The sequence below is a fragment of the Brachypodium distachyon genome, chromosome 1 (genome assembly GCF_000005505.3).
Source record: "Brachypodium distachyon strain Bd21 chromosome 1, Brachypodium_distachyon_v3.0, whole genome shotgun sequence".
NCBI classification, from domain to species: domain Eukaryota; kingdom Viridiplantae; phylum Streptophyta; class Magnoliopsida; order Poales; family Poaceae; genus Brachypodium; species Brachypodium distachyon.
Window position 1 is genome coordinate 16998199 of NC_016131.3, and position 21127 is coordinate 17019325.

The window sequence follows — 21127 nt, forward strand, 5'->3', positions numbered from 1 at the left end:
TGATTTCATAGAAACAGGGGAGTACGACGGGCGGCGTCGCTGTCTCGCATAAGATACGGAGAGAGTACTTGACTCGATCTTGGGGGGGGCTACTAGCATTTCGGTCCACGGCGGCCTCTGAAACCAACCGCAGAAGAGCACGGGATCTGTTTCTAATCATCATCTGGTTCTGGCTTGATCATCAGAGTTGAAAACATTGACCACTGTTTTGTTTAACAAAGAGGAAGGAGACGTGTTACTCGTGTGCTGTGTAGTAGCACTGTGCTGTGCTAGTCAGAACGCATGCACGCTGCCACCGGCGACTCGTCTACAGCAGCACATGATTCGTCTCCCGAGGCGAAGAAGACAGCAGCACCTCAAACTAACGAGAGATTGAGTCATTGGGATACGTCATGGTGTTGCTACGGCGCCAAGCGAAACGGTCAACCGTGATCAAGGCCTTGTTTGTGTCCTTTTGGCATGTGCGCATGGAACAGGTCCAGAGCTTCAGACTATTTAAGCTCCTGCGATGGATTAGTCAGTTCTAGTTTATGTACTGGGTTTTAGTATTACTGAACTGAAAACGCTACGATGTTTTTTATTAGGCGGAAGGTCGTACTCACTTGAAGATACTGGAGTTCGTAAACAATTTGGGTATCGTTTTCAATTCTTCTCAGCTCACACACAATATGATGTTTCAGAACAGATCTTGCAGGATAGAAAACTCTGTTTAAGAGCCCACTCAGCATAGATTGACGTCTTGGCGTGTTGCCAAGCATTCTTGATTCCTTGTGCGCACCTCCAGTCTTCCAGTTGCACATGAAGCATTGGTACTGTTTTCTAGCCAATCATACGCATATCTTGTAATGTCCTCATGTCCATGGCGATTCTGTGTGAGCACGTTGAATGTTATCGGTACCTTCTTTCCACCAGTCGCAAAAACACGAAGACACAAAATACACAAGGCTTCAGTTGGTACCTTATGAAGTGACGCTCAATGAACAATGATAAAATGACATTTAGCAAGAGAAAGCAGGAATTTTCACATGTCTGACCTCTGACCAAAGATGCACTCTTCAACAATGCAACTCGCATCTGCCAAACCGCCCTATCGAGGAAAATTATTGCTACCACCAGAATATCTGAATTGTGGCATCACATGTTGATGAGTGCGGTACATGATTTGCGACATGTTGAGTGGTGGAAATACCGCTCGAAGTCGATCAGGTGGAGGTTCCCTAAGATAAGCAGGTGGACGCCAGCCAGGGAGTGATAAACTTGGATGTTGGAAAGCCATTGTAGGGTTTGGGCATGCTATTGATCTGCCCTACATACGAGGTTGCCAGAAGTTGCCAACTTCGTGCAATGGAGGTGGCCGCTGGGGCCTCTGAAAGAAAGGCTGATGTATTCCAACTAAATTTCTATGATATGCCTGCGTATGGGAAGCTGAACTTACAGTACTTTCTTCAAATTGAGCATGGCTGCCCCCAGCAGTTTTTTTCTTCTTGGAACCAGTTTTTCTTTTACTCGCCCTCAGTTCCGTGCTACGCGGAATACTGTCGACGGGTGCTACATGGCTGTTTTTCTGCAGAATAACATGATTTGTATCCCTGTTGTTGCATAGAGAGCTGCTATTGCTGGTGCCAATGTTCTTATCCAGGGGTGTACAGTTTGTCTTTGCCTTCCGACCACCAGCAGTGCGATTTTTTCCAGAAGATGCTGGGTGTTCTTCTTTTCTAGATTTTTTGTTAGGAAGATCAGTACCGGAGGATTGCATAACACGTTTTTTGGCCTTGGTGATCCTGGACCCACCATCGAGCAATCCAGGTTGAGACTGATATTTTCCTTTGTCCATGTATTTCTTGCCCTTAAGAACTGCTAGAAGGATACATATAAATGCAAGAAGGACAAAATTAGTCCGTCCTCTAGTAAAACAAATATATACCTTCAAGAGAACGGACTTCAAAACTGAAAATAGAATTGAGAAGAGCTACAGATTGACTCAGTAGCTTAGCACAATAATGCAAAATAGACCCCCAAGTTAGACACTCACAATAATGAACTACTCCCTCTGGCCGGAATTACTTGTCAAAACATTACATGTATCTAGACACTTTCTAAACATAGATACATCCATATTTGGGCAAATTTGAGACAAGTAATATGGGTCAGAGTGAGTAGTTATTTATAACATAGGTTCAGCAGTCAAGCAAATAAGATGTGTGAGAAGAATTCTCTGACCAAGCCAATGTATAACATTCATTGGTAGGGAAAATGCATCTTTTCTTGTTAACATCAGACATCTGAGAATTGGATATATTACTCATCTTATAAAGCTAATGTGTGGTGTTGTTCTGTGTAAGAAGATATTTGATTGATTCCCTCTGAAAATAACTGGCTCTACAATAGAAATCAAGAGACCACACCCAATTGATCAGCCCAATAGAGCTTAGTCATAAAACATCAATAAGAAAATCCTAAGGAACTTCTGGTACCACTATTGTGTAATTCTAAAAGTCATCATCAAATACTAAGGTTCAAACATCAGCCAGAAAAATATACTGGTGTCCGAGAAAAGATGTTTTGTTCGTGAGAATCGAGAAGTTATTTTTTGCGAGAACAGAAAAGATGGTTTATTATACATAACAACTGCTAGCAGTATGTCCAGTGTGTGAGAATACGAACCCACATATGCAACAACATCAGTGAGTTAAGTACTGGGGAAGTACTGCAGAGAAACTAAAATCTCTCTCAAGTTGATGCGAACATTAATCAAGGTATGAGAACAGGGGTTACCATTTACTCCAGAATTAGGTCTATTCAAAGCACGGACACGTCTTGCAGCGTCTCCCCTGCTGTGCTTTTCTTCTACAGCCTTCGCTCTGTCCGCTTCATTTGACCAAGTCTACATTTTTTATATAAGAAAAAAGAAGTATCCAATGTGAAGTTGAAAATCACACAAGGAAATCTTGCAATGATGTACATTTATATTAATCAAGGTATAAGAACACCATCTAAGATTGTGCAGCCATCATCAAAATGGTAAATGTATAAAATAAACTTCGCTTTTTCATTTATGTTGATGCGCTTAAAAGCTACTCCCTCCGATTCTAAATTGTTGTCGAAATATTACATGTATCTAGACGTTTTTTAAGAATAGATATATACATCCATATTTGGGCAAATTTGAGTCAAAGAATTTAGGATCAGAGGGAGTATAAATAATGCATGTCCAAACAACAGAATATATAAACAAGATTATCTGAAGATATATCATATAACATCTAAAAGGCAACATAAACTTGATTACTGGTTTGCAAAAATCCATGACATTTCCAAGAAAACATCTAAAAGGCAACAGACTTAATGTGCACAATTCATTACATTCATCGGATAACACTGAAGTACTTAAATTATCTGCCCATGGAGTTGCAGAAACAGTTGAAGAACAAGCTTAAACTAGTCCTGGTAAAGAGCCGCTCCTACCTGCCGGAAAGTCATCATTCTGTACAGGTTGCGCCCTTTGACAAGTAGCAGAGACAAAGGTGGTAATTTGCCTACACCTTTGCTCCAGAATACTTGAATCTATTGAATTTAAGAACATAATTATAAAGGCCATAAGAAACAATTATAATGGCAGTACTATATCATTGAATCAATTCCTTACAGTAAAAGTGTGCTGCTGCTTCTCTTTACCATAGCTCTCCTTAAAAACCTTCCCAGCCACTATTCGCTTCCCTATACATTTTGAGTGCCTTTTGCCACTGTCATAGTCACCAAAGAAGAGCCTCATTACCATTCTAAGGACTCTGGGTATTCTACTGCAGAAAAACAGATGACTACCTCTTCTCGTAAACCTTTTGTTTGAATAAGACGGTGTCACCTCTACAGACATCACCTGAGTTGACAGACCATGGTCATTTCATAATTTGTTATGCAGATAGGAGAAAGAATGTGTCACAAGTGAGATGGCACCTTTACAGTTAATACAAAAAGATGACCGTGGATAAATTTTCTCCGGATCCCCATCTCTGAACCTAGTGAGGAAATGATAAAAGTTTACTTATATGTGTCTATATCTGGTTATTCCAAAATGTCGCAGATCACAGGCATCAGGAAAAAGAAAAACTGAAAACAAGCAAATGAATCAGAAAGTAATGTTTTTAAAATATAGATTCTGGTAGGCAATAGGTGCTGCTCATCCTGGAAGATGAGAAGATAAGCATCAAATTACTGAATAATCCATGACTGAGAGATGTCCCATAACTAACCTCCAATGCAGCGTTATTCTTTCTACACAAGTTGACATGTCCCCAATCTGGCTAAGACCATTCTTCTTTAGGTAGGCCTTGCACTCCACCAACTTAATCCCATCCAGACTTCTTCCTCCTATAGACAAAATCCTGCTCCTTAGGTTTTGTAAAAAAGAACTGAGTAGTGTCAGATAGAAAGACCATGATGTTCAATTGATTCATGTTTTGCCCTTGAAACAAATCGAGGAAAATCATACATCAATGCACAAATTTATACCATCCCAAACATGACAGCAATTGCCCCCAGCTCCATTCAACCACCGGTTTCCATTCAAGCTGGTTCCACACAATTGCTCGTATAAATCTCTACAACCATTCTGCCGATATTTGAAAACAATCGCACCTGTCTACACAAGATAAATCTAATGATTTGAGAATCCTATTTCTCCACTACGGTATCCAATTCCACTAGAACGGAGGCTATTTTTTGCAACTGTTAACTTGATTCAGATACACTAGATTTCGCCGACCAGCAGGTGAACAGACGGAGTCACCCCTGCATGTGCTCCATACGAGTGAGCATCCAACAGTATCTAAAGGTTCCAATTCCGCTCCAACGTTTCAAAAATTTGCTCGCGCTACTTGGGAGTCAGCAACAGGTAGCATTGTTCCTTTTTCTAAAAAAACAGGTGAGAAGAAAGAGAAGAAACGAGAAAGGGGGAGAGGGAAGCGTAGAGAATGTGATTACGGCGGAGGAGACCGGTAATTTTGCTGCAGGCAGCCTCGCTTCGATCCACGCCGGATTGGTGGCCCGCCTCCCCTTCCCCTTCCCTCTCGTTCCCCTCGCGGCTCCTTTCTTCATCGTCGGCGTCGCTGTCGCTGATGTCGGCGCAGTCCTCGTCGCTGTCACTGATGTCGACGTAGTCCTCGTCGCTGCTGGCCTCCGCCTCCTCCTGCTCCGATTCCGATTCCGACTCCGCCGATTCAGCATCGGAATCAGAGGAGATGTCGATCGCCGCGGCGCCCTCTTCCGCCTCCGCCTCCGCCGCCACCACCACCGCCGCGGCGCGCCTCCTTGTTACGGGCATCGTAGCGCCCCTGCGCAGTTGCCTTCCGCTGAGATGCTCGCCGCCGCCCCGGCCTCGCCCTCCCCAGCCTTCGTTTTCCCCCCTTCTCCTTTGCCCGAAGAAAATAAATGGAAAGGCGGGTTTAGATTTGCCGTGTATACTGGCAACGTCTACTGGTACTTTCCCAGTTCCCACGACGACGAGTTTGCCGTTCTCCACCTCTTTCGATTTCCCCCCTAAAAAAATCTCTTTGGAATTTCAAAACCCAAATTTGAACGAGAAGCCGTCGGGGGTATTTGGATTTTGAACTGGCACTTTCCACGCAAGATCGGCAGCTCAGAAAAGAGAATCGACGGCTCAGATCAGTGCAGGCAAGAACAAATCACGTTCGTCTCACCTGCCTCAAGTGTCAGCAATTTGCGAAAACGATATCAACGGTCATGCTAAGCGCGTCGCGTCCTCACCGTACCCAGCTCCGGCCGGCACCGGTCCTAAGCCTCTGAGTTTTGTACTATTTGGAAGGAAAAAAATTGAGTCTAGGTCAAATTGCGAATTTTGGCATTGGCACCGTTGCTGTGACACCGTGAGGCGTCACGAAATTCCAAAAACTAGAAACCGGAGGGAGCAGCTATTTGTTCAGATGACAAATCTAAAACTAAAAATCAACTGATTTGAGTGACTTTAATATTCAATTCTTCTCTCGCGATGTGCAGAGACAAGAGCAAATCAGCAAAAGGCCCATGGAGAGGCCATGGTACAACCCAAGAAGAAATACTAGCCCAGAAAAGAATCTGCAGGTTGTCTGTTTCTTTTTTGAGAAACCTCTGCAGGTTGTCTTCCCCCTCCAGATCAACGGTTTGTGCGCCATGGCTACCATAGAGGTCGTCAGAGCTCTAAGAAAACCCACCGAGGAGCCCTAGGTGCAGGCACGATAGATCCAGCTATTGCCACCGTGCGTTCAAACATCTTAGATTTTTACTTTTTGAAACGAACGGCTCATGTTGCTTTTTTAAAACCTGAAAGGCTAGTCTAGTGTGTGCAAGCATGATATTCCACAATTTTCTCACCAAAAACTTGGAATATACGAAGAGATCTTTGTCATGTGTGTTCCTTTCTGTTGTTTCGATTTATTGTCATGATAGTCTAGTACTGTACGTCCTATGGTTAATCAATAAAGTCGCATCGTATTTTTAAAACACGCCCTAAATAGACTCTGCGTCATTGAGTTCCCTGCCCGTTACAAAGCGACAGCATTACAGCAATCAGGTAATATCCTAACCTGGGGTTAGCAATCCTACGCGGCGGGGCGAACGGGCAAGATTGCCACCCCTCAAGCCCTCAATTGGTAGCACACGTGAGAGGTCCAGACTCACAAGGGTAAAACCAGAGAGAAGCAAGTACCAATCAGGAAGAAATTTGAAGCAGGACGAGGTGAACTGCACAAAATTCAAGCATCTTCAACTCAATCAATATAATGGCACACTAATGACAATGGCAGCGAGTGATATATCTGCTCCAGTTCCCAAAACCGGGGCATTTTACAGCGCTGTCCACAGCAAGGGAACATGACTTGGCTATTCTAAGACTGTTAGAGGAGGCATCACATGTTGCAGAGACATGGGTGACCGTTTTCCTTTTCCTAATCTAAATGCTGATGTCCAAGTTTTGTGAAGAAGAAGACAATGAGGATCAGCAGTCAGGCGACCGCAAACAGAACTCTATACTGAAATTAGTGACAGACCAGGGGGTACTAGCACAGGCAGTTGACCTCGGTATGCAGGCTCCAGTTCTCCAGTTGACGGACAATTCCTTGGCCATATGTTGTCTGTTGACTGTGAACCGAGCTGGTAGCTGCTGGGGCTGGGGCAGTATAAATCTGTGCTGTCGTTAGAAATTATCAACAGTTATCTGATCTTTGACAGGGACCTACTGGACATGCCATGCAGCAACTTGACGAACCCAAGAAAACTCAGTTTCCCATCAGTGTGACGGATCCAGTCCTGCAGAACAACGTGCAGCGGTACAGAAGGGCTGAGACCCAGTTCCTGAAAGACCAAATAACAGGGGACTTATGTCAAGAGGCTCCAAATTTATCGATTAGGAAATGAACACGGATGGAGAGGAAGATATCACATACAGAAGCCAGTTCATCGATTACAATAGCTCGATTTCCATCCCTCTCAAAAAGTTCATAGGCAGATCGGGCATGTTGCTCCCATCTATCTAATGCTTCAAGCTGGTGAACACTGACTGCAGCTGCACAGAACTCATGAAAGTCCATTCTTCTGTACTGAAGAGCGCTCAACTGAAAAGATAATGTACAGTGAGTACAACTTGTGCTGCATGAAAATGCTGCATTAAGATCGAGAACATATGTACCGAGACAAGAATCTCCTGAACTCTTGTTTCTTTCATCGCATCAGTGGCTTCTCTTGTCAAGGCCTAAAGAGGATGAAACAAAAATCAGAAGAGTAGCTTCAAAATGATGGGAGAGAGCATACCAGAGCTCTATGATGAACAAACCATTCTGATATTATCTAGGGTTATGCATCCATTTCTGTCAGGTTCCAATAAAGAAAACTGCCCCTTCATATAAAAAAGCTCATCCACAGTCAAAGTCTTTGATAAAGCCTGTAATAGACCAAGAAAGATCACACATCAATGGCTGCCAGTTGAAGATAAAAGTAAAAGGGATCAGTCATGGCTGTAAAAAAGAAAAGCTTGAAAGTGCCACCTTGAAGCTCAAAGAAAGTGTTGGCAACTAAACCTGCCTCTTTATTTTGTTTAAGAAAAAACAGAAAATGCCAACCAATAGAGCAGTCTAAGCATTTTGTTTACGAACTAATAAGATAAAAAGCTACATACTGTAGGTGTCCAAAATATTTACAAAAATTGTACACAAATGCAGTGATCTTGATCGAGAAGTTCTAGGCAACATGTGAAATTGAAACTAATAAACTACAAACAAAAGTAGTAGGTCACTGCACAACCACTCAAAGCCTTCAGCAGAAAATATTGCTGTCAGATAAAATGTAGCAAGATTAAACATGAAGAAGCAACATCATATATCTAGGTAGAATAACAGGAGAAAAATAAGAACAAGTTTGGATGCAGACCCTCAGAGCAGCTTTACGTAATGATGACGAACGAATATAAGCTTTGATAAGACGGAATATAAGGATATCCAATGGCATCTTAATGTCATTGTAATTTCTGATCCATGGATGACCTGAAAAGCATAATACCAAAGACACTTAGAACGACATAATTTTAAATTGGAATCCAAATAGACAGATTTGAAGCTCACCTAAAGCTTGAGCTGCAGTCATCCTTCTACGTGGATCCTTGCACAGCAGACGCTTAACAAAATCCATTGCTTCTGGTGTCAGGGAAGGCCAAGGTGCCTCGTTATAACTGGGGTCGGCTTTGAGGACAGAACGGAATATGCCAGATTCAGTGCGTGCCCAAAAAGGACGGCTCCCACAAAGGAGGATATATGCAATTACACCTATACTCCAGACATCAGCTTCTGTGCTATAGCATCGGTGCAGAACTTCAGGAGCAACATAATAAGCGCTTCCAACAATATCATTTAGCCTCTCATCTGCATATAAGAACAGCAAATATGATGGATTATTTCACCTGTGGACACTATAATTCTTTTTTTGTGGCAAGTAGAAATGAATAAGATATTGATTGGTATGAAACTAACCTGGTTTTACAAAATCTGATAAGCCAAAGTCAATAGTCTTAAGTTGAGAGTTCTCATCTTTCGAAGAAAAAAGAAAATTCTGACAGAAAAACATAATATTTCAGAAGTCATGCCAAAGTCAAATATGAAAATAGTTCGAATTAAAATTTGATCACAGGAGAAGAGAAAGGTAATGCAACAAATAGACCATATAAGTAACGTTACAAATAAATTATACAGCTATTTGAATACTGCACTGCTGACGATTCATGAATACAGTATTCAATGGAAGTTGAAACAGCTAATAATCTCCGTTTGCAATGAAGACATGGCTAGTTTACTAGCATTATTAAAAATCTTCACCACCTAAATCTTTGAATACATGGTAATAGTTTCGAATACATGGCAATAGAGACAACTGATGAGATGCGGAAAAAATCGGAAAGGTACTTCACCTCTGGTTTGAGATCCCTATGAACCACTCCTTGAATGTGGCAAAAAGCAACAACATTTAATATTTGCACCAGGACTGCTTTTGCATCATCCTCAGAGTACTTCCCACCTCTACGTAATGCAAATGCAAAAGAAAAGTTGTATCAAAGGACATATTTCGTAATGAACCAAAATATGGTATCATTCAATGTAAGTTTACCTGGAAAGTATTCTATCCAGAAGCTCCCCTCCCTCGCACAACCTAAATAACGGGATTTTATATTAAAAAAATATTTTGAATACCAACTAGATGTTTCCGTGGGCGACATTTAAAATACAGAGCAGAATCATCATCAGGAGATGCAAAAAAGATGTCTAACAGAACACATCATTCAATGATCAAACTAATAAAATTGTCTGGATTTGAGCAACCATGGAAAACCCTTTTTTATTGGTAAAATATTTGTGATCAAGTTTGGGCTGGAAAATAGAACTGTATGTGCATTACAAACATGTTGACAACAGTGCTGCTGCCTGAAAAGGCACTAATGTATGTTCATTTCATCAGGCATTTCATCTGTGTAACTCTGGAACAATTAACATAAGAGTTCCAAAAAGTAACTAATCATTAAGACTAATGGATAAAAATCAAATATTTGCTAAAGGCATGTTTCAACCATCTAGGGAAATATTTGTGGGTCCATGCTTCCGAAAGGTAATTCTTGCCACTTTAACAATGGGTAAAGAGATCAAAAAATCGTTAAAAAGGTATCATGCAAAACTATTAAAGCTGAGTTACCAAAAATGGAACACGTTGTTGTTTCATGACTTCTTTTTTCTGTACAAGTTTGAAGTCAAGACTTGAAAGAACCGTTAAAGAGGCCCGACAGCTAAGAAACTTGATATGTTAAGGAGTGCATGCTCTTAGCCTATGAAATTTATAATGAGTACGTATTGCAGCTATGAAGTGGAGGTAATGGAAGCTTACTCCATTACTATGTAGACATTTTCGTTGTCCTCATAGGCATCATAAAATTGGACCAAGTTCTTGTGTCCAGCCAAAGCCTTCAAAATTTTCACCTCCCTTCGGACATCCTCTATAGCAATGGATGTGGTCATCTGCCAAACATCAGAGCAACCTTCAGACAATATTAAAAATCTGAACATATGAGGATTGAGGAACTGAGTTCATGTACATCTATGAGAAACTGAGGCAATTTTCTTACTCCGTACTGAAAAAAGGTAAGAGTCTACAATACATTACAGCTATTGGGAGCATAAGCCAAATCACACGAAAATAATAAAGCGATATTCCAGGTAGGAGTACTTTGGAATATCATCTGTAAATACCACAATAAAAAATTGCGCGACTTAATGAGATCCCATGAGTCGAGTGCGAATATTTACAGTACCTAGTATACCACAACGTGATCCATAGAAAAGCTCATGATCTATATTATTCTTAAAGACATGCAATAAAGTAGTCATTCTTTTTACAACGCACAATGTGGATCAATATCATGCCAGGACATGAACCCATGCTGTCAGGGGAAGACAACATTAGCCTTGGAACCTCTATGACAAAGCACCTCCACTCCTCTAGGTGGATATTGTTCTTCAATCTCAAGAAGGCCCACGTTTCTTAAGAAATGAACTAAGATGCATCCAATTCTCTACAATTTTGATTATGTAAGTCAGTGGTAGCTTTAATAAAGTTAAGCTTTAGCTTTCACTGTTCAATAAACACTACATCCATAAATAATAAAACCACATAATTTCTGTGATAAAAAAATGTTCAGAAGCAGCAGCATTGTATCATTACTCATGAGAACACCGCACTAGCCAGCAGCAATCAGCAAATCTACCAGCACCTACGAAACCCCGTATCGTCATTTTCCAGAAAACTAGCACGGCGATGCACAACCACAAATTCCACCGTGAACACACATCCAAGACAAGGATCCAGATTCAAGCATTCGCAGAAGCGCACACATCACCTTGGCCTTGGGGATGACCTTGACGGCGACGGCCTCCCCCTTGCGCGCCCCCTTCTTGATCCTCGCGGCGCACGTGTAGCCGAAGTGGCCCCTCCCGACCTCATCCCCCATCTCGTACTTAGCCGCGAACGCCTTGTTGAAGCCGAACCCCTTGTCGAGCCCTCTCCCGCCGCCATCCCCATCGCCTCCTTCCTCGGGGATCGCCGGCCGCGTCGGGCCGTGCCTCCGCGCGAGCGCCTGGCGGATGTGCTTGGCGGGGGACGGCGGCGGGAAGGGCAGCCGCAGGAGCCGCCTGGCCGGGGTGTTGGGCGTCGTGGAGCCCGCGGGGGACTGCTTGGTGGTCCTGGGGGACGCCGCGGAGGAGGAGGAGAAGAGGTGGTGCGCCGGGCTCGGGCTCGGCGTGGAGAAAGGGAAGAAGGGCGACGACGTCCAGTGCTTCTTCGTCGCGGGCGTCGCGGGCGCGGACGCCTGCGGCGGCGGCGTGGCCGGCGCGGCGCGCGGCGGGGAGCCGTCGTTGGCGTCGTGCGTGAGCGGCTTCGCGTGGCAGCCCCCCATGGCCTCGCCAGCCGGCGCCGAGCGAGCGGATCTGGATCACTACCGCTGGCGCGTGCTACGAGGAGAGGGAAGCCATGGCGGAAGGCGAGGGAGGAGAGAGAGGGGGGCGCGAGCTCTGGAGTGGGGACTGGAGTGCGGAGGAGTGTGGGCGAATTGAAACTGGAAGGTGGAGTGGAGAGAGAGAGGCAGTAATGGCCCGAGGCAAGGACCCAAGGTGGCAAAGCTTTCCTTGCAGCTGCAGTTGCGGCGAGACCGACTGGGAACTGAAGAGAGCTGCCGTAGCGGTGAAGTGGCCTTTTATTTGGCTGCGATTAACTCTTGGAGTGCTCCCAAAACGAAGTGATTAACTCTAGAGTCTAGACGGTGACGGGTGAGGGTGATCTTCTCTGTATTTGCTTTGGGGGTTTTGGTTTGTTCCGGGCTTAAATTTTGGAATGGCTTTGGAGGGTTGCTTTTGGGGCGATGTGAGACGGTTGGAATAGTCGCTGTCGTCGTTGTTGTTGGTTTGTGCTTTTTTGAGGGGGTGGAGCACGAGACGAGATTTTGGAGGAAAGAAAAAGAGTAAAATATGTACAGGCATGTGAGAAGAGAAGGAGTGTTCTTTTCATATAGAGTACTCTTTCATATATGGGAGAAAAAAAAGTGCACGGCGAGGAGATTGGGGTGGCGAGGTGGGTTAAATTGCAAACTAGGAGTTTTTTATTGTAGCAGATCAAAATTCCATCTACTATAAACTCTTGGAAATATTTTTGTTCTTCTTGTGCATAGTTAAACATCGTCTCAGTTCCATAATATTGTTCAAAATGACGTGTCATTCTAATCTTGCGTTTTTTATATTTCTGCTTTTAGAAATCCTACGAATCACAAACTACGTTTTCTTCTGAATTGAGTGCAAATATGGTATTCTTTCAGTAACATATCGAGAAACGAGGTCCATATGCACTGGATCGAGATCAATTTTGGATGTCTACGTGGTAGTACATGCTACGGCATCTTTCCATACGCCGGAGAAATCGTGGGGAGCTACAATAATCGGGCATAATTAGTTTAGCTTTAGCTTGTTGTGCACTTATGCTGTTATGCCACCTTCTTTAGATAAGGCCATTGCTCTAATAAATTAGACAGTACCGTGGTACCCAGAAATTAGCTTTGTGTCCGCTTTAAATGAACCTAATGGGGTCCAAATCTCGCCCAATTTCCGGTTGGATTTTGGACATCGTGTTTATTCCTTCCGTCCTTATAAAACCAACATCGCTGGCCTTACATGTGATGTCGAACAGAAACCTAGCAATTAAAATGCCCACTCTAGTTTTGTTGATGCCGTACAAACAACCCCCATGCGTAATTCTGCAGTCCAATTCAAAAGAGAAGAGGTGTAAAATTACAGGTTCCAGCTGCGCTGCCATGCTTCAAATCACAATCTGCATGAGGCAAGTTAAAAAGAAGCTCCCTAGCTACAGAATTCTGCGAAGTACTCAAAATCTTAAGCTCGGTCTTAAAAGACTAACATAAGTACTCCTCCATGTGTCAGAGGGGGTCACTTTCCTTGATGCGCAACCAGCACGACGTCAACCTCATCATCGAAAGCAACAGCTTTAAATCTCGGCGTGGGCTCCACGCGCAAATAATAAGATTAACCCGAGCTTCAAACATTTCCACCCCTTTTCTTTGGGAGTACTGGTCGAGCCAAACTCGAACAAAAAGCAGTAAAAGGAAGCCAGCCCAAAGGAGGGAAGAGGAGTAAAGATAAAGGAAGCTGGCGGCCATTAGTTAAGCTCACGTGCCCTGCCATGGCTGCGAAGCTTGTCGGACGCGGCATCCGCATGATGGTGTCGAAGAAGACGATCCGAGAAGATACAGTTGCTGCTGTGGCTCTTGTGTTGCGGCGATCGCCATCGACAACATCGGTGGACAGAAGCGCACAGGAGCACTGTCAGAAGACTGTTTGCTAAAAACTAATCTTATCTTCCTTATTCGGAGAGGACGCCAAATCTAATGCTGTGGTGACTGGTGAGGAGCAATTGTTCTCTCGGGCCAAAGGCAGCGTGGGGCGTACCGGCCGGAATACAGTACGATCTACTATTAAAATGGGAGGCAGTGAGGGACAATGGTACGCACAGATGTTATTGAGAGCTGATGGGGTACATGACCAGCATATATTTCTTTGTTCCAAATCTTCCTATAAATGCATGGTGCATAATGACCATGCATGCATGTATTGAGAGCTCAGGGTACATACACCACTGATATATTTATTTCTTTGTCACAGATCTTCCTATGAATGCTTGGTACATATGCCCCCTGCAGGCCAGATGGGTGCAAGCAAGAAGGCACTTCCGGCCATCCATGGCTTTTGTTCTATACGGTACTGCTGCCGCTGCTTCTTTTCTGGCTTTACCTGGGAGTTACCTGTCGTGTGCTTCTATTTTGGACGTGGGGTGGAGAGAAAACATCAAGGAACTGGCCATTCATCTGTGAGCCCCCAAGTGCACTGGAACCAACGACATGTCAGCATGCAAAGTAGGAGTACTCCAGCCTTCCGTCTGACGTTCTCTGCAGCATTAGAAGCCAGGGGTTCATTCTTCTGATCATCTCAGTGAGTTGAGTTTTATTAGCAAGCCAAAACCTGGTAGCAGTACTCCACAGTTAATCACCGATCCTTCCCGCCTCGCTTGGTTATTGCCAGCGTTAGGACGCACCCGTGCGCTGCCACCTGTACGTACGTGCGTGCGTGCTTTCTCCCCGGGAAGAAGTGAGCTTTAAACACTCGTACAGGTACAACTAGCTAAGCAGATGGAGAGAAACAGTTCGTCATGGCGGAGAGTTGGAGACCACAAGCAAGCAAGCAGAGCAGTAATTAATTGAGTGGCATGTCATGGAGACCGCGTTGAGGCCGGTGCAGCAGCAGCAAGCTTTCATTGCGGCTGTACGTAACGGGTGATCCATGAACCGGCTCGATCAGGGCCGGTCGATCGAGACTTGATTGCGAAACCGCCAAATGCTAGCTACTCCTCCCACTTGTGTCGCTCCATCGATCCTTCGCTCTGCCGCGCCCCTGCAGAGGCTGCAGCTGTGCAGGCGTGAGCTCAGAACTCACAGAAGAGCAGCGTGCAAACGCGTCGTCCATCTTTGGTAATCTCGGCATTGCTCCCGTGCAAGCATCCACGGCGTCCGGTCCGATCGAGCCGGGGGTGTCGATCCGATGTGGTTGCGGTGTAGTACACGGGTATATACGGCCGCGGCGCCTTGAGATGCTTGCTTTGCTCGCGCGCCTGCATGCCCGGCGGATTGCGTAGGTGCGAGTGATTCGGGGGGGTACAGAAACGGGGAAGTAATGGCAGGACGTACGTAGCAGGGAGGGGGCGATTTTAGTGCTGCATTTACGTCGTCTTTGACGTTTTTCCCCGGCCGGACTCGGTTGATTACCGTGGCCAGGACGGTTCGTGGCCGGTGGCCCCATGGCATGGGATCCGGCAGAGAAGCCCTCGGATTTTGCCGTACCCAAACAGCCGTGTGTACGATCGTTGCATGCCGGAAATCAGACACGTTCTGCCAGGGGCCGGCCGGCCGGCTCGCTCGATCGCGCGTCCAGATTGGCGAGACTGATTTATTTATTTTTGAGAGAGAGGTGATTGGCGAGCCTGTAGGACTGTTTTCTCGGCGTTATCGGGCCGGCCTAGCAACGAAGGCGGGAAGTGTGCGATGCTCGGGGCAGGCCGCTAGCCCAATTAATAGAAACAGGGAACGTCACGAAAGCTCCTTGACACCTCAAAAAAAAAAAGAGCAAAGCTCCCTGAAGGCCTGAACGTTGAACGTTCTCGAAACAAAACAAAACGCACAAAGCTCTCTGAATGTTGCTGACTTGCTAGTTTAAGCTTGCTGAGGTGAGCAGCTCAAAATGTTTTTCCCTTGCAAAAAATAAAATGTTTTTCAAAAAACAGGGCTATAGCAGACAACGAAGGTCGATCCGAACGTCAAACAATACATGCCAGAGGATTTTATCGAACCGAAACAGCCGTTACGATCGTTGCCTGCGGGGAATCAGACACTTCAGGCGAACACGTTCTGCTAGCTCGATCGAGCATCCAAATTGGCCGAGCCCGTAGGTCTATTTCCTCGGTGTTGGGCCGGCCCGACAACGAGGACGGGAAGGGTGATACTCGCGCCAGCCCATATAAAGCAGGAGAACGTCTCCCATAACAAAGCAGGAGAACGTCTCGTTTCTCAACAAAAAAAAAGCCTGCAATGAAGGCTTATCTCTGGCTCAAGATCTGCAGCTATCTCGGTTTGTTTTGGCGTCCGATTGCTCTACTGTCATAAATGACCTGAAAACTCGGAGCTTAGGCTATTATAGCACTATCCTGAAGGAGATTGAGGATAAAAGGAAGTGTTTTGGCTTCCTTCAAGCATGAGAAGCGCTCGTATAATGTGTTGATGCTCACAACCTCGCTAAGGCGGCTTCATCGCTTTGAGCTGGCCGCACGGTGTGGCTTCTTGAAACCCCAGAAATAACTTGTATCCTTTTGTTTGCTACGATTGAATAAAGTTGGATTTTTCCTAAAAAAACAAAACTAAACAAAACAGCACAAAGCTCCCGCCGACTAGCTAGGTTGGGCTTCCTGTGGTGAGCGGATAAAAAAGTAACAAACAAACAAACAAGCTTACTGCATGTCTGCACCTCATCGACGCCATGTTGCAGGCGGCGGCGGTGACGTGCGGCGGGTTTGCGGTCAACTGGCTGGCCGGCCTGTACCATCATGTGCCTCGAGGCCTGGGACATGCCGGTCCTGGTTGTGGCGGCCGCTGTTGGCGCTTTGACCGGACTTTGGGCTTTAAGCCCCAACTGGCCCTGCCAAATTTTTGGCATTACCAATACAAAGGCATAATCAAATTTTTGGCAGGTGCTGGTTGTTCGGTTTGCAGCTTGCCAATTTTTTCGAAAAAAGATTGGATTCCCCGTTTGGTTTGCAGCCATGTTTGGCTCTCCTGACAACAGTTCTTCCATGGGAGCACCTTGGACTTTCTCACACTGCGATCTCTCCTTCAGAGAAGCCTAGGCGTCATCCACTAGCAATGCACAAATACAACGATCAGCGATGCATCAGCAGCCATAGTTGTATCATGTTGCCGTCCTGACTTCCGTCCTCTTCCCGACCAGACGAGCTCCCGCACCACAATCCCGTAACAGCCACCTCAGCAACCGCAATCAAAGATCAGGGACGGAGGCAAACCTGAACGATTCCATCATACCTGAGGATCTTCACACTGCCAGAAACCAAAGACATCGAGAAATTTAGGTTTCCATCAACCACTTCGCCGGAATTTCATTTTCTTCTCCAACTTCGGCCAGAGTTCGTCGTGCTGATTGCTTTAAATCCAGCGAAGGATGTACCAATTTCTTAAAACTATGCGAGCATGGACACATGATTTACATCTGCCTTCAATCTATTGACGGCCACCTTCAGCCACCGCCGCCATCAGCCGTCGGATGCGTCGCCGGACAAGATGATGGCAATCATGTGCGTGGAGATTCTCTGGTTCTATTTCTGTGTTTACCCGCCACGGAAACCACCCCAACGCCGGCGACTGCCACCATGGCGGAGGATAAGAGCAGCATTTGGTCGCCAATTCGTTGGCAAAGAACAACAACGCCGACGGTTCGCCCAGGAACTGGCGAAAAAAGCACAGACACAATTGGGCTGGCCAAATCATTGGCGTCCATCCAAATGACACCAAAAGTCGTGGGCGCACCAAAAATTTGGTAAGGCTGGAATCGGTCGGAAACCAAGCAGGTCCATTATCTCCCGCACCGCCGCGGGATTGGCCACTGAAGAAGACCAAGGAAACAAGGAAGAATAAAGGGCGCAGCGTGCATGCTCTGTTAAGAGTTTTATGTTGATACGGGTGTTAGGTAGACCCATAAAAAAGTTTCGTCCATTTTATACTAAGTTAGTACAAATTTTATGTTAAATGTATGACATTTTTATGAATTGGAGTGAGTACTAGTACATGCACTGGCGAGTCAGCGTCCGCCCACCCTGGGCACTTGCCCAAGCTCAAGCTGTGAAACCCTTGTATAATTAGCAGTGATCTTAAGATAAAGAGCTCTTTTACGGTGATTGGCGACTACTTTCCAGTACTTTTCAGTACTTCCACGAGAATTAATTAGGACCGTTGATTATTAGGTTGATCTAAAATTGAACCCGTTGCCCGCTAAGGCGTGACTCGCCTGCGTATCCTTCCCCGACCTACTCTCCTGCTAAACTCTGCATCGCCCGCTCGACCCCCTCCACCTCGTGCCGCCGCCGCCTCCTCCCCCGTCCCCCTCGCGCCGCCGCCGTCTCCTCCCCTTGGGCCGGCGCGCCGCCTCCCACCTGCTCCCCTCGCGCCGCCGCCGTCTCCCCTCCACCCGCCACCGACGCCTCCCCTCCTCCCGCCGCCCGCACAACCCTCGCCGCGCGTTCCGCCCGCACCGGCGCCGCCGCGCGCTCCCCTCGGGCGGCCGCCACGTGCTCCGCCCGCGTCGCTGCCCACGTCCCCCCCGGCCGGATCCGGGCTGCCGACAACCACCCTCGTCCGGATCCGGTGGCCCCGGCCTCGTCGAGCGTCGCCTCAAGCTGCCCTGGCCGCCGCCACCGCCGAGGTAACATTAATTACCTTTTTCTTTTTTTCGTGTAAAATTAAATCCAAAAAATCAGGCACTTCGTACCCTTTTTTCATGCACACTGAGGTTTCTGGCATGACCGAATCTTCTTAAAGATCAACTATTACGTTAATTTCTTGCTCTTGATGAACTCAATCCATTGAAATTCCATAATTCCAATGCAATGATGTCGTTTTAGAGTTCCTGTTTTGGTTCGCTTTCATGACATAATCTTGATTTGTATGTGATTAAAGACATGGTTGATGAGTCCATTGATGAGTACCTTGACATCGTCGAGAGGACGTTTGGTAGTGAGGATGATGGTTTCGAGTTCTATAACAGTTATGCTCTTGAAAAAGGTTTTAGTGTGCGGAAAAGCTATGTTGAGTGGGATGAAGCCAACGAGGAGATAATTCTGACAAAATTTGTTTGTAGTCGTGAAGGTTCGCGTGAAGAGAAGCACATGAAGAGAGAAGACAGGAAGAGGAGGCCACGCAATCTCACTCGTGTTGGCTGTCGAGCCAAATTGGTCATTGCAAGAGTCAAGAAAACAGGGCGTTGGTTCGTGAAGGATTTCATCGATGAGCACACCCATCCTCTTGCCCCACGGGATCTTGCTTGTTTGTTGCGTTCGCACAGAAGAATCAGCGACGAGCAGAAAGCGGACATTGTAGAGATGGAAATATCTGGGCTCCGCAAACATAAAATCATGGATATCATGGTGATGCAGTATGGTGGATATGATGAAGTTGGATGTACCACGAGGGACATTTATAATTTCTGCCATCTCTATAAGCACGAAACAGTCGCTGCCGCTGATGCCCAAACGGTGATCCGTCACATGATGGCGCGCCAGGAGAGAGATCCAATTTTTTTCTTCAAGTACTTGGTCGATGGAGAGGGGCATCTCAAGGGATTGTTTTGGGCCGATAGTCAATCCAGACTTGACTACGAGGTTTTTGGCGATGTTGTTGTTTTTGATAGCACGTACAGGACCAATAAGTACAACCTACCCTTTGTGCCGTTTGTTGGGCTGAATCACCACCGCAGCACTGTTTTTTTTGGATGTGGTATTATTTCTCATGAAACAAGCAAGTCCTATGAATGGATGGTACGGACCTTTTCTGCTGCCATGGCCCAGAAGCACCCGATATCTGTGATCACCGACGGGGACCTGGCGATGCAGAGAGTGATAAGGGTGGTTTGGCCTGACACGATTCATAGGTTGTGCATATGGCACATTCAGCAGAATATCGTACGTCATCTTGGTGATGATTTGGTTAAGGAAGAATTCAGATCTTTTATACATGATCGCTCTCCCATAGAAGAGCATGAGAAAAAATGGCTAGATTTCTTAGAAAGGACTAAAGTAACAAGTGAGGAGTTGTGGTTGCATCAGATGTATCAGATGAGGAAGCTGTGGTGTGCCCCATATCTGGTGGGACACTGTTTCTTAGGATTGAGCAGTAATCAGAGGAGCGAGAGCCTGAACTCTGTTCTGCATACCCATCTTGATGGTAGCATGACATTGTTTAAAATGCTAGAACATTATGAGTGTTGCCTTTCGACACGACGCCTAAACGAGTTGATCCTAGACATTGTGGCCTTGTAGTCCGTACCATTTACAGAGGTTGATGCTTCAAGTCTCGAGAAACATGCTGCACAAGTTTTCACTCCTGCAATGTTTGCGTTGGTTAGATGGAGTACAAATGCTGCAAGTAACTGTACCAAGATTGAGATACTAGATGCAGACAATTTGAGTACGTATGTTGTAGCTAAGAAGGATAGAAGAGAGAAGAAGTTCCAAGTGCACTCTGAGGAAAGAAGGTTCTTTGGACAGGATTTCCTATTCTTGCCGTAAGCTGGAATGCTTAGGCACATTATGTTCCCACATACTTTACGTTTTAGCAATATTACAAGAAGAACGACTTCCCAAGTGTTGTGTTCCAACCAGGTGGATGATGAGTGCAAAAGCTGCATTTCCTACGACCAGAAAAAACAACATGTATGATTATTCGGTAAGCCTGAAGAGGTACCGTGAGCTGCGGAATTTGAGTCACGCGGCATGCTTCTTGGCATCTCAGTCCGTTGAAGCATATGATCGTCTGAAGTTGGTTTTGAATGTACAACCTGACAACAAGAAATCATCCGGTGGTCACAAGGAATGCATGAGGTATGGTCCGGTGCTGCCACAAACGGCGCGAGTTGATTCTGGAGACTTGGAAAAGATTCTGGATCCTGTGCATGTGCAAGGCCGAGGTGCACCGAAGAAAAGACTGAAGCCACGGAAGCGGAAGAGATCAACGGTGAAATGCGGCTACTGCAGACAGGAGGGTCACAATCGGCGAAAATGCTCCAAGTGGGAAGAGGTACGAAATAACTGGAAAGTTGATTTATGCATGCGGATTACTAGTTAGTACAGTGCATGGTGTTTATTTTTTATTTTTTTGTGTAGGACAAGAAGCTGGCGTCCGTGGATTAATTTTTAGCTTTCTTCCTGGATTAATTCG

At 45.7% G+C, this 21127-nt stretch overlaps 2 protein-coding genes across 3 annotated transcripts; both read right to left on the reverse strand.

The window, feature by feature from the left end:
• Positions 1-548: 548 nt before the first annotated feature.
• On the reverse strand, positions 549-5452 carry LOC100845769 (zinc finger CCCH domain-containing protein 62). 2 transcript variants are annotated; one of them, XM_024461748.1, is made up of 8 exons: positions 4993-5452; positions 4251-4368; positions 3955-4016; positions 3823-3877; positions 3647-3743; positions 3466-3564; positions 2776-2884; positions 549-1857 (listed from the first exon to the last, which is right to left on the reverse strand). In XM_024461748.1, exons 1-8 carry the CDS (start codon positions 5318-5320, stop codon positions 1307-1309), a joined length of 1419 nt encoding a protein of 472 aa, XP_024317516.1. In that variant the 5' UTR covers positions 5321-5452; the 3' UTR covers positions 549-1306. The 2 variants fall into 2 exon arrangements, with proteins under 2 accessions (XP_024317516.1, XP_024317510.1); XM_024461742.1 differs by having other exon boundaries at positions 4981-5449.
• A 1279-nt stretch (positions 5453-6731) lies between these two features.
• On the reverse strand, positions 6732-12346 carry LOC100845265 (CDPK-related kinase 5). Its single transcript, XM_003562621.4, has 11 exons — positions 11420-12346; positions 10411-10541; positions 9643-9684; positions 9446-9554; positions 9012-9090; positions 8607-8903; positions 8416-8528; positions 7823-7930; positions 7679-7741; positions 7437-7604; positions 6732-7344 (listed from the first exon to the last, which is right to left on the reverse strand). Exons 1-11 carry the CDS (start codon positions 11972-11974, stop codon positions 7204-7206), a joined length of 1806 nt encoding a protein of 601 aa, XP_003562669.1. The 5' UTR covers positions 11975-12346; the 3' UTR covers positions 6732-7203.
• Between the last annotated feature and the right edge of the window lie 8781 nt (positions 12347-21127).